The sequence below is a fragment of the Choloepus didactylus genome, chromosome 1 (assembly GCF_015220235.1).
Source record: "Choloepus didactylus isolate mChoDid1 chromosome 1, mChoDid1.pri, whole genome shotgun sequence".
NCBI lineage: Eukaryota > Metazoa > Chordata > Mammalia > Pilosa > Megalonychidae > Choloepus > Choloepus didactylus.
In genome coordinates this window covers 36,234,684-36,248,224 of record NC_051307.1, presented here as the reverse complement: position 1 = coordinate 36,248,224, position 13,541 = coordinate 36,234,684, and the positions used below count along the sequence as shown (strand labels likewise).

The window sequence follows — 13,541 nt, the reverse complement described above, 5'->3', positions numbered from 1 at the left end:
TTCTGGGTTCCATTATGTTCTGCTTCTGGGCTGCTCCCTTTGTAGCTTTCTTTCTGTCTGAATGTCATTCTGCTTATAAAGGTGTCTGGTAATAGGATTAAGATGCATCTTGATTGAGGTGGACCACACCTTAACTGAAATAACCTCATACCTTAACTGAAGTAACATCCACAGGAATGGATTAATTTAAGAACATGTTTTTACATACAGCTTCAAACCACCACAGAGGGTGAAGGCCTGAACCAAGGTGGAAGTGCAGGGATATCAAAAAGAATATAGAAATGGTAAAGGCAAAGAAATCAAGGGACTTGGTAACTACTGGATGAATAAAAGGGAAATAGAGTAATCAGAGCTCTTACTTTCTAGCTTTGCCTTGAGTATCAGGGAGTCTTAAGAGGATGAACAAGGTTAATGTTGAACATGTTACATGTAAGATATTTCCAGAGCATTCTTTGATTCAGTGAAATTAAAGTAGAATAAAACTTAACATTGACTTTCAGAATTATAACTAATATCTCTTTGCACACATATTGCCAAAAATTCTGGTAGAAACTTTATAGGCATTAATCCTCTTAACCACTACGTAAGGAAGTAATAGTATCCCAGTTTTCATATATAGAAACTAAAGCTAAAAGATTAAGTAATTTCTCAATATTAGAAAATTGATTAGTGGCTGAATTGAATTTTTAGCACAAGCCTCTCTCCACAGTCAAGATAAATTGCACGGGAATGAAATATTATAAACATAAGAAATAATACAATTTTTTAATCTAAAGTTCAATTTAAAATCATCCTGATTATTTTAAAATCCTATTTGTCATGCTGTAATCACCTAAGATTTCATACATGAACTCTTAAATATTATAGCTATTATTATGTCTGTAATTTCTTATCTGTTCCTAATATCTGTATTTCTTATCTCATGGCTGTGATAATCACTGGAATGATTTTAATGGCCCATGTTCCAGCCTGCTCTTGTTTTTATAAACAGAGTTTTACTGGAACACAGTCATACCCAATTATTTTTGCATGACTGCCTTTGCTCTAGAATGGCAGAGTTGAGTAGTTGCAACAAAGACTACATGGCCCTCGAAGCCTAAAATATTTCCTACTTAGCCCTTTATGAAAAGTTTTGCCACCCCTGTACTAGATTGTAAGCTCCATGAGACATCTCCTCTATTATTAATTTGGCTAGCCCTTTATCTAGAATAGTTCCTAGCACGTGGCATGCACACAGTAAGAATTTATTGAAGGGATATGATTACCTTTAGATTTTTGTATCAAGGAATAAAACAAAGAGTGCCTATTCAGTTTTGGAGAAAATGGTGGAAGAGTTTTTCAAAATTAGCGTGGAGTCTGAATTTCTTTATTTTTAAGTTATTTTTGAGGTCTTGTTAAATTTTATATTGAAGAGAATTTCACCTAAAATTCCTAATAGTTGGGATTTCCAGGTAAATAATTTTCTCTGGTGAATAAATTTAAAATAGCACCTATGTTGATGATCAAAGTAATATAATCTAAACATGAACTTTAAAAAGACGGCAACAGTATTCTTTCTACTGCTTTTGACTTTTGTTGCTGTGGCTGTTACACACGTAGCTTTTCCTAGCAGGTTTTAGTGCCAGGGTAAGTTGAGATTGTTATTTTTCATTGCCATTTGTTCTCATTCTGTTAGCATACTTACTATGTTGTTTTCAATATTAACATTTAAAGGTATTTTTATTTCATTAGAAAAGAAACAAAACCTGTTGTTCTTTTTCTCGTTACATTAAGAAATTAAATGAGCAAGCTGCAGAACTCTTTGAATCTGGAGAGGATCGAGAAGTAAACAATGGTCTGATTATCATGAATGAGTTCATTGTCCCATTTTTGCCCTTGTTGCTGGTGGATGAGATGGAAGAGAAGGATATACTTGCTGTGGAAGATATGAGAAATCGATGGTGTTCCTATCTTGGGCAGGAAATGGAAGGTAAGTTAATACAATGTTGTTGGGCCCCTGAATTGTTGGGATTTAAAGTAGTTAGTACTAGATATTACTTATTCTTGCTGTTTTTTATATTCTGTAATATTTTTATATTTATATCATTACTTTTTTTTCTTATTTACAATCTAACTGGGAACACAGCTCTTGACATTTACATTTTACCTCTTCCCCCAAATGGAAATTATTTTACATATTTTGAAATGGAACATCAACTGAAATCTCCAAATTAATAAGCCATATTGAGAATGATCATCTGATAATTTCTCTCCTGTCTCTCTCTATCCCTAGTTGCATCTAATTGTTTGTATTTGCAGCAAATCTCCAAGAAAAGCTGACAGATTTTCTGCCAAAACTGCTTGATTGTTCTACGGAGATTAAAGGTTTCCATGAGCCACCAAAGTTACCATCATATTCCACTCATGAACTCTGTGAGCGATTTGCCCGAATCATGTTGTCCCTCAGTCGAACTCCTGCTGATGGAAGATAAACTGCACACACTTTCGCTAAACACACTGTATAAACTTTTTTTTAGTTCTTAACCCTTGCCTTCCTGTCACAGGGTTTGCTTGTTGCTGCTATAGTTTTTAACTTTTTTTTTATTTTAATAACTGCAAAATACAAAATGACTATATAAACTTTAGCCAGACTGCAACAATAAAGCTGAGAATCGCATGGCACTCAGACTTTGTTTTAACCAGAACTAATGTATAATTACAAATCTGATTGATTTTACCATGGCAAAATCATGCTTTTGCCACCTCTCTGTTACAGTATTATTTTGCTTTTACCTTTTCTTTATCTACAGCTTTTCATTCAGTCTGGATCCTTCCATGACTGTAGCCATTTAAGTGTTCAGCACTGTGTATGACACAATATTTGGTAGCTTGTAAATGAAATTGAAGAATAAAGTTTTATTTATGGCTACCTATGTGTTTGTAAGCAGGTATATTGTATGTTAGTGTATTATTTTAATTATAATATATAAATGGATTTTGTCTGGGGATTTATTAAGATTGAGTGATGAATAGATTAACACAAGTATTAATTTTACTCTAATATTAGCACATTAGAATTTTACTAAGGATTTGACATTTAAAGGTATTTTAATATTTTTGACTAAGTTGTTGAACTTAGAATGGCACTCAAGCATGTTTTGAATTCAAATCAGGTTTCCACTGAATGAGTGACTGATTTTTAAGTCAAACCACACTGAAACTTTTAACTTTTTCATAGATTAACATATTTTTTTATATATTTGCAATAATATACCAAGGTGATTATTTCAAGAGAAACCTGAATAAAGTACTTGAATAAGGGCTATTTAATTGTGAAACTTGTAAGAAATATGTATATGTATTTATACATAAACACACACACACATATATTCTTCATAATGGAGGACAATGTTTTACATTATATAGTCATTCTATTTTTGTAAATTGTATACCACTTTAATTGAGAATGTTCTCTACTAATCAATGCTGTGAAATTACATTGATATTGTTAAACAAGAAGTTGTGAAAATCTTACCTGCTTTTATTTACCTACTTTTTTTAAAAGGAAAATCTGTAGAATATATTTTGTAGATGGAACTGCTGTTTAAATTTAATGAAATATTGTGAATGAACTCAGTGCTTTTGAAGGTAATCATGTTATCAACAACATATTTTTGAATTTATAAAAATTTCTTTATAAATGATACTTTGTTAGCATAGTAAAATATATCATGATACTATGTGTATGTTTATTATAGCGACGTCAAAACTAGTGCTCTTTATAAGTTCCTCATAAAAGATCCTGCAAGGAGTAGGAAGAAGAAAATGTTAAGCTATTATGTGATGGTCTTTGTAAAGGTATCAGCATACTGATATGATTTTAATAGCAAGGAACTGGTACTATGTCTGTTGGAAGAGTTAGACTTTTCAGATTATAGCTATCAAAATGTGTTTTGGTTTAGATTTTCAGTTCTCTGCTGAGCAGAATGAGTATTCTTCATTGGTTTCAAATCCTGTCAGAAGTTCAGATACTTCATATGTTTTATCAAAGCTTTTGAAAATATTTTTGGTATTTTATGATATTCTACCATAATGTTAAAGTTGTGTTTAGGTGCATGATTGACCTCTGAAACATGAAGTGCTTAAAAAATATGGAAATTACTTTCAAAATCGTGTTGAAAGGCACATCCAGGGAATCTTATGCTAAAGGTAAGAAATATTATTATATTTACTCTTTGTACTTTGAAACAAGTAGTAATGATTCTGAATACTTATTCAAAGAAGGAACCTTTTTCAAGACCTGGGGATACAACTGTTTATATATCAATTAAGATTTAGGTCAGTGAAATTTCCTTATATTATTCCCTGGATTAAATATAAATTGTAGCTAATAAACCGTTGTTCACTGCAGGTTGCACTTTGATTTAAATGATTCTCATTTTGATTTCTCTAGTAGTCGCTTCCCAAAAAGTATTTTGAAATAATTCAAGGTAGAATTTAAAGTGGAAGAATTTAAGACTTATAGGAACTTCTTATAAATACAGGGTTTAAGGAGACTATAGCCATGAGTCAAACTATGAGACCCTTCTAATACTGCACTAAAATACATTAATGACCATGCACTAAATCAGTGATTCTCAAAGTGTTGACCTTAGACCAGTAGATTCTTCTTCACCTTGGAACATATTAGAAATTCAAATTCTTGAGCACCACCTCTGATCTATTGATTCAGAAAATCTGTATTTTAACAAGTTGTCCAGGTGATCTGATATTTGCTAAGGTCTGAGAACCACTACACTAAATAAAACAATCTAGCATTTTTTGCATCTTAAATTGACACTATATAATTTCCATTCACTCATAATCCCTTCTTTGTTGGAAGCTTTTCTGTCTTTCCCTCACTGGCAGTTTCAAAGAAATGGTTGAAAATTCTTTTGCTTAGTTTTATATTAATTAATAAAAGGTGGATTTTCTCCATCTGTTTCTGGTTCTCCAGAAGTGCAGTATCTTTCTGTTTTATGAATCAGAGTTGTTGACTCCTACTTCTGGTTTCTACTATAAGCCCTTAAAGTTCAATAACTTGGATGCATGGAAGGGTGCATAGGAGTATCCTTTTGTAATTTTATTGTGTAAGTTGACTTCACATTATTAAGTAGATTATATATCATTTGTTGTGCCCATAATAACTTCATGCAAAAATGTGTTATCAGCCCAGTTTATATGCCTCTTTTCCAGCAGGAGTATGATTGTTGCTGTCCTCCTGTTTTAGTTTCTCGGCTGCTAAAACAAATACCATACAGGGGGTTGGCATAAACAATGGGAATTTATTGGCTCACAGATTCAAAGGCTAGAAAACTTGCTTCCTCCCAGGGTGGGTATCTTCTGGCTGGCTGACAGTGTTGGGGTTCTTTAGCTTTTTCATCACATAGCAGTGCACATGGTGTCATCTCCTCCTTTCTCTTTTTGGGTCAGTATACTTTCAGCTTCTGGCTGCTCCCTGTGGGTTTCTCTCTTTGGCCTTCTCTATAAAGCTTCCAGTAATAAAATTAAGATCCATCCCGATTCTTTTGGGCCACACCTTAACTGAAGTAACCTCATCAGAAGGTCTTATTTACAAATAGGTACACATGAACAGGACCAGGGACTAGAACTTGAACATGACCTTTTGTAGAGATAGGATTCAATCCCCAGTACCTCCCTGTAGCCTCAAGGTTGCAATGCAAAAATCCATAGTTCTGCTCTTACATCTGCTGTTTTCTTTTACTTTCACTTCATTATTAAAATTATAACAATCCAAGTTAGAAATTGCCTTCAATGCATTCATCTAAATCAATTCAGAGTTTTCATTAGACAGAATTTTGTTGAATGAACGAAATAGTCTGTGTTGAGTTCTGGTCCTTATTACTACTATGTTTATTTTATCATTTTCACTTAACATTGTACCAGGAACATGTTTCTATTTTGCCACATTTTTTGTTTTTAAAGATCCCTCAAAGCACCAATTCTCTAATTTATATAGAGAGAAGTTTTAGTTTTACAGCAAAATCATGCATAAAATGCAGAGTTCCCCTGTACCACCCTATTATTAGCACTTTGTGTTAGTGTGGTACATCTGTTACAATCCATGAAAGAACGTTTTTGTAATTGTACTATTAACTATAATACATTGTTTACAATAGGATTTACTATTTGCTACAGTGTTTTTAATTCTTACCTCTTCCACTTCCTTCTTCCACCACCCCTCTTCACCCTCAGCCTGGTGGTACCACTGTTAGTGATTATGGCCACACCTTTTTCAATGTTTGAGTAATGTTAGGCAGCATATACACATAAACAGTGGTATTTTTAGTGGGGAGGAAAGTCACTGTTTTACAGAAATGAAGTTAACATCTATTTTATGCACTTTTCCTTTAAAAAAAAAAAAACAAACCTGTAATTTCTAGCTCCCAGAAAATTATTTTCTAATTAGCTTTAATAGAAGTGACTTATAATAATTATAAAATAAATAATAACACTCAAAAATAATAATAAAAGTAAGTCATGATTAAGGGAACTATATACAAAAAATGAATATATACTTTGAACTAAAATTTCAAATATCCTGATTATTCCATTCACTGTTCTCCTCAGCGGCTATTTCAAACCTTCTCTTCTATCCTCAACCTCCTATTTAATGCCAACTCCAGTTACAACAGATGAACTTTACTTTATCAAGAAAATATGGGACAAGGGTATGATCCCCCTTTCAATTTTGCATGATCCTCTTCACAACCTGGCACTTCCCTAGCCATAAATTTACAATTTATTATTAGTTAGTGAGGCTATAACAAGGAGATAGACCTCACTGATAACATTATGAAGAAAAGATAAATCAAGTCAGATGTAGTATTAAATATATTATAAATTTAGTTAAAAAGACATCCATTATTTTGGGGGCATAATTGCTTTTCTACAGAAGCTATCAGAAAAACTTTTTCCCCCTTGTACTAGCCTAAAGTCTGTACTGTATCACTGAGTCCTTTAGCACTTGATCCTCTCACTATTTTAATAATTTAGAGCTAAACCAGTTGTTCTCTCCCTGGTTGTGTGCATCAAAAACATATGCAGAGCTTTTAAAAACAGGTGGCTAGGGCTTCTCTAGCATCTGTATTCTTAAAAGGCTTTTAAGGTGAGAACTGGTTTGAGAACACTTGATCTAGATAGGTGCTTCTCCAACATTAATTTATCTGAGAATCATCTGTGGCCTTAACTTGAAAGACTGAGATTGAGCATAGCTAAAGTAGGCTAGAGGAGTTTGCTGTTTTCACTGTCATGTTGCATGAAATGATAGAGGGCTTAAATTTACTTACGTACTGTAAGCAGTAGGGTTTCCCCACATTGGCATGTGCTCTGGCCAAAACTACATTCAGATGTTTTTCAGACCTTATTGGACTGCTCTCTCTCTTCAGTGGTGAGTGGTTAAGTTGCACACTCTAAATCAGATTGCCTGGCTTCAGATCCTGGCTCTGCCATTTACTATCTTTGTGTTGACCCAGAGTGAGCTGTTTAATCTTTCTGTGCCTCAATTTCCTTATCTCTAAAATGATAACAATATAAACCACCTTATAGTATTGTTTTAAAGGTTAAGTAGGTTTCTAGATATAAAACAGAAAATGTCTGCCGCATATTAAGTGTTCAGTAATCATCAGCTCTTTGTCACAGTTGATTATTTCTCCTGATTTTCAGGATCTGTGACTTCCTGTGACTTCTTTGGGTTACTCTCATTCTTACCTGCCATCTTGTTGTTTCCTTTTCTGCCCACTCCTTAAACATCAGGGGTGCTCAAGATATTGTATTTGGCTCTCTTCTCACTCTCTTTACCTTCCATTGATTATTTTATCAACTAGTTTGGCTTCCTGTACCACCTATATGCCTGTGGTTCACAAATCAGTGTTTTTAACTAAAACTCCTCAATGAGACACCCATATATGTCCAATTGCTTGTGCAATTTACATACTTGGATGTTTCACAGGCACCTTACACTTAGCATGTCTGAAACTGAAACCATCACTTCTTCCCAAATCTAACTCTGTTATATTCCCTTAGTGAATGATATAAAAATCCAGTAAAGAGTTGTTCTCAATTCTACTTTAATTTCCCGTTGATTACCAAGTATTGACAAGTCAAATTTCTTAATACCTCTCTCATGTATCCCCTCACTGCTACTGCCATGGACTCTTTAATTTGAACTATGTATTTGTTCTCTCTGTCTTTGACCTTTCTCCCTACAATTCATCTTTCACATTGTTGGCAGAAGAATCTTTCAAAGTGGTTTGATGTGCATGTCCATCTTTCACTGATGGACTGAACTCCTCTAGAAGGAGATTGTTTCTCTCGTTTTTGTAAACCCAGCACCTGTTAACATGTCTGACAGCATAGTAGATGGTGTGGTCTTAGAAGTTCTCTAGGCTTTCAGTCACCCCAGATCTGCATTGTCCATTGCTGTAGGTACCAGCTACATGTAGCTATTTAAATTTAAATTTAATAAAAAAAATTCTGTTAGTCACACTAACTACATTTCAAGTGCTCATTGGCTTCGTGTGACTATTGACTGCCATATTGGACAACACATTTTAGAATTTTTCTATTATTGCAGAAAGTTCTATTGGACAAAACTGCCCCAGATTCATGCTTAGGACAGCCCACACTAGGTATTTCAACAGAGGAAATTTGATAATCATTAGAGGGCAACCCAGAGACCCAACTGTAGGAAGCAACTATTGTTAGGGCTGAAGAAACAAAAGGGAAAGGGTTGCAATTACTAGAATAGGTAATTCGAGCTCCAAAGAGTGATGCCCATGGGGTTGGTGCTCAGACCTCTGAAGAAGTTTACCACTTAACTGCTCTTATTATTTCTGAGGGATGCAATGAAGATAATTCTGGAAGTTCTGTAAGTAGTTGAAGACTGGAATCAACTATTATTAGGGTAACACTGATAGGAATAGCAAGCAAAGACAAAAAAATTAAATATTTTTTCTCTTTCTGCCTTCCAGTATCCTTCTAATACATTTTAATGGCAGAACTAATAGAAAGGTAGCTGTAAAGGAGTCAGTGTCCCAGCCCCAGTCACAAAGCAGAAGATAGTGGAGTGGAATAAGGATTTGAGGATAGTGGTGGAGGTAGAGCTGAGAGACAACAGGTAAAGAAACAACACACTAGTTTCTTCTAAAAAGACTACTTTTTGTCCAAAGATGTTAATCCCTAAAACTCCAAATATTCAGGTAGAGATTATTTCTGAGGACTCAAGAGTACGTGTACTAGTTTAATTGCAATCTTGTTCTTTTCTATCAAATGAATCTTTTTAAGGGTGCTATTTAATTTTTTAAAAAGATCAGCAAGGAAGAGGTGTATGTATTATATGAATCCATGTGTATCCATTCATTAACGCATTTATTGCATGCCTACCATGTGCCACACAGTCTGTCAGGTGATACATCATACACAACATAATAAACTTTAATGAGGTGAAAGTAATAATCCACCCAAAACCAACTATCCAGAGTTAGGCACTGTTAATATATTTGTGTTGATGCCTCCAGAGACCTTGGTATATACATGAACACAGACAAACACAGACACACACACCCACACCCACAAATATAGAAATGATTTTAAAATCTTAAAAAATATAAGTGTTAGAGATATTTCCAAGAAAGTGTGTGAAGATCTACCTTGCCTGGGGCTTTGCAGTATACGATAATGAGAGCGTACTATATTTTATTTTGGACATTCAATATAGGCAGCTATGTTATGTCTGTATATATTATTTTTGTGCATTTTGTCTTTCAGACTAATTTTTAGAAGTATAATTTCTGTCTGGATCACTAGGAATGCAGATTTGAAATTTTGAGTTTTGTGAAACTGCCCTCCACCAAAGCTGTTCCAATTTACGCTTCGATAAATAGTGTATGAGTGTGTTTCTTCATAGAATATTTTCAGTCTTTAATAATTTTCAGTGAGAGCAAAAATTTATTTTCTTTACATTTTATTGATTTTTAGTGAGAGCAAATGTATTTCAATGTATTAATTGGTTGCTTGTATTTCTTGCATAATTAGCTCTCTCCTTACGCCTGTAGCACTTTGTCTTTTTGGTGTTTACCTCTATAAATTTGTGGTAGTTCATATTGGGAATCATTTATCCTTTATTACACACATTGCAAATATTTTTCCTTCTGTCATTTATTTTAAACTTGCTTATAATATTATTGCTTTATGACTTTTTATTTTTGTGTAATCAAATCTGTTGACCCTACTATATCATTTCTGCCTTTGGTGTCATGTTTAGAAAGAATTTCCCCTCTCCAAAATTATAAAATTACCCATGTCTTCTGATATTTTTATGATTTTGTTTTTTATGTAATTCTTTAATAAGTTGGAAATTATATTAAGGGGTGAGGTAAAGATTCAACATTATTCATCAAGATAAATTCAGTTGTCTTAATCCATTTATAAAATAATCCCTGATCTAAAATGTAACCTCTGTTAAATAATAAATGTTTACATTTGATATTGATAAACACAGTTTAGTTCCATTTATATTTCTGTCTATTCCACTATCATTACTGATTTAGTTAGTTGCTTCAGTTTATGTTTTCACGTTGATTTTTTTTTTTTCCCCAGAATTTTCTGTACTATTCTTACAGGTAAACTTTATTGTTATTTAATCTTCCTTTAAATAAAAATTCTACTGGTGTTTTGATTATAATTACATTGGCTACAAAGATTGACATATAGAGAAATTGTGGCTCTACAATGTTGACTATCTAAAAAGAATACTGCTTATCCTTTTATTAGATCCATATGACTCTCAGTAAAGTTTTTTTCATTTTTTTCTTAATTCTAGGTATTTTAATTAGTTTTTAATGTTTTTTATGGTGTTTGTGAAGGAGCTCCTTTTTTATCTATTAAAAAGAGCTTTTGCACACCTATTCCTAAGTTGTAATGATTATCTCCAAATTTCAAGATGCTGAGCTCTTTGTGTATAACCTGGTCTGTCTCTGGAACTTTGGGGTATCTGTGTGACACCTGTAACTCATAGCTAGAGCTCAACAGCTGTTAATGTCAGTATTACCTCATACGGCAAATGTTCAAAAAGCTGAAAAAGAGTTCAAACTTCAATTAGTGATGTGAATGAAACGGATCTCGATAGGACTAAGGCAAATCAGTCCAAAGAGTAAAGGACAATACTAACTGTGTTTTTAAACTTTAACCTGTGTGTGACACCAGGGGAAGAGATGTTTATATGGTGCAGGATCTATACTTTCTGCAGCACGCTAAATAATTTAACTTTTATGGTCAGTTTATTCAAACATGATAATGTAATTACATGGAACTTTGAATAGGAAATGAGATCTAGTAGGTTTGTGCAGATTAGTGTGAAATCTCAATACTTCCCAAAGTAATTTGCGTAGAGAATAAAAATATATTTGCAGGGCTCCCCTGAGGAACTGGGGGGAAAATGTGGAAATCTTATACTTCTTCACCTGGGTTTTTACTGATATTCTCACAGACATTGAGTACTAACCATTTAGTAGGCCAAGCCCTCAATCTTGAGTCTTTCCCTTATGAAGCTTGTTACTGCAAAGAAGAGGCTAAGCCTACTTTTATTTTTGCCTAAGCATCTCCACCAGAGAACTTCTTTGTTGCTCAGATGTGTTCTCTTTCTCTCTCTCTAAGCCCACTCGGCAGGTGAACTCAGTGCCCTCCCCCATATGTGGGATATGAGTCCCGGGGATGAGCCTGGTCCCAGCATCATAGGATTGAGAAATCCTTGACCAGTAGGGGAAAGAGAAGTGAAACAAAATCAAGTTTCAGTGGCTGAGAGATTTCGGATGGATGTCAAGAGGTCTCCCTGGAGGGCACTCTTATGTGCTACATAGATATCCTTTTTTAGTTTTTGGCATATTGGAATAGCTAGAAGAAGTGCCTGAAGCTATCTAGCTGCAACCCTTGATTCTCGAAGACATTGCATAACTCTGTAGTTTACATGGTGTGACTGTGTAATTGTGAAAACCTTGTGGCTCACACTCCCTTTTTCCAGTGTATAGACAGATGAGTAGAAAAATGGGGATGAAAACTAAATGAAAAATGGACTGGGATGGGGGGATGGAATGCTTTGGGTTTCTTTTATTTTTATTTTGAATTTTATTTTCATTCTTTTTGGAGTAAGGAAAATGTTCAAAAATTGAGGTGATGAATGCACAACTATATAATGGTGCTGTAAACAGTTGATTGTGCACCATGGATGATTGTGTAGTATGTGTATATATTGCAATAAAACTGAATTTTAAAAAAAGAGCTTTTGCTTTCATAGGTTATATCTACTGATATTTGTTACCACATTAGATATTAAAACTGAGAAAATTTTAAATATTTATTTAAAATATTACTGTAAAATATTACAAATTATTTTTAATGTAATTTTATTGAGCTATATTAACATGCAGGATAATCATCCAAAGTATACAATCAGTGGCTCATGGTGTCATCATATAGTTGTGCATTCATCGCCACAATCAATTTTATAACATTTTCATTATTCAGAAAAACCACCCAAAACATCCATATTCCTTATCCACCCCCACCCCCCATTATTTATTTTTTGTCTTTATTTTCTTACTCATCTGCCCATATGTTGGATCCAGGGGAGTATAATCTTCAAGATGATTGTTTATGTAGCTTTTACGATGTGACCATGTGATTGTGACAACATTGCGACTGACAGTAAATAAATAAATAAAAGGGGAGATAAGAGATATGCAACATTTTGCGTGTTTTTATTTTTATTTTTATTTATTTATTTTTTTGCAGTAATGAAAATGTCAAAATTTGATTGTGGCAATGAATGCACAACTATATGATAATACCATGACTCATTGATTGTACACTTTGGATGATTATCTGGTATATAAGAATCAAGGCTACTGCAATTTCAACAATTTCAGGTATTTCCTTCTAGCTGTTCTAATACACTAGTAACTTATAGGAATATCTACATGCATAAGAATGCTCTCCAGAGTGACCACTTGACTCCATTTGAAATCTCTCAGCCACTGAAACTTTATTTTGTTTCATTTCTTTTCCTCCTTTTGGTCAAGAAGGCATTCTCAATCCCACAATGCCAGGGCCAGGCTCATCCTGGGAGTCATGTCCCACATTGCCAGGGAAACTTACACCCCTGGGAGTCGTGTCTCACATAGGGGAGGAGGGTAGTGAGTTTATTTGCAGAGTTTACTGGGAGAGAGAGGCTACATCTGAGCAACAAAAGAGGTCTCTGGGGGTGACTCTTAGGCATAGTTATAAGTAAGTTTAGCTTTTCCATTGGGGAGATAAGTTTCATGAGGGCAAGCTTCCAGATTGAGTGCTTAGCTTATTAAATTGAGAGCCTCTGTTGCTTAAGAGAGTAGCACGAATTCCCTAGGTGGGGAAGTTTAATAGTTTCCTATTTCCCCCCAGTCCCTCAAGGGAACTTTGCAAATACTTTTTTATTTTCTGCCCAAAATATTGTGGATGTATTGGGTTAT

The 13,541-nt window shown here is 34.1% G+C and overlaps 1 protein-coding gene across 6 annotated transcripts in view; it reads left to right on the top strand.

Moving 5' to 3' along the window:
• Positions 1 to 10,490, top strand: part of USP25 (ubiquitin specific peptidase 25) — a 203,654-nt gene extending 193,164 nt beyond the window's left edge. For all 6 annotated transcript variants that reach the window (XM_037833390.1, XM_037833370.1, XM_037833407.1 and 3 more), the window contains 2 exons: positions 1,774 to 1,969; positions 2,299 to 10,490. In XM_037833390.1, coding sequence (XP_037689318.1) covers positions 1,774 to 1,969; positions 2,299 to 2,471 — 369 coding nt within the window. In that variant the 3' untranslated portion in view covers positions 2,472 to 10,490. The remainder of the gene's footprint in view (positions 1 to 1,773; positions 1,970 to 2,298) is intronic.
• Positions 10,491 to 13,541: the final 3,051 nt, after the last annotated feature.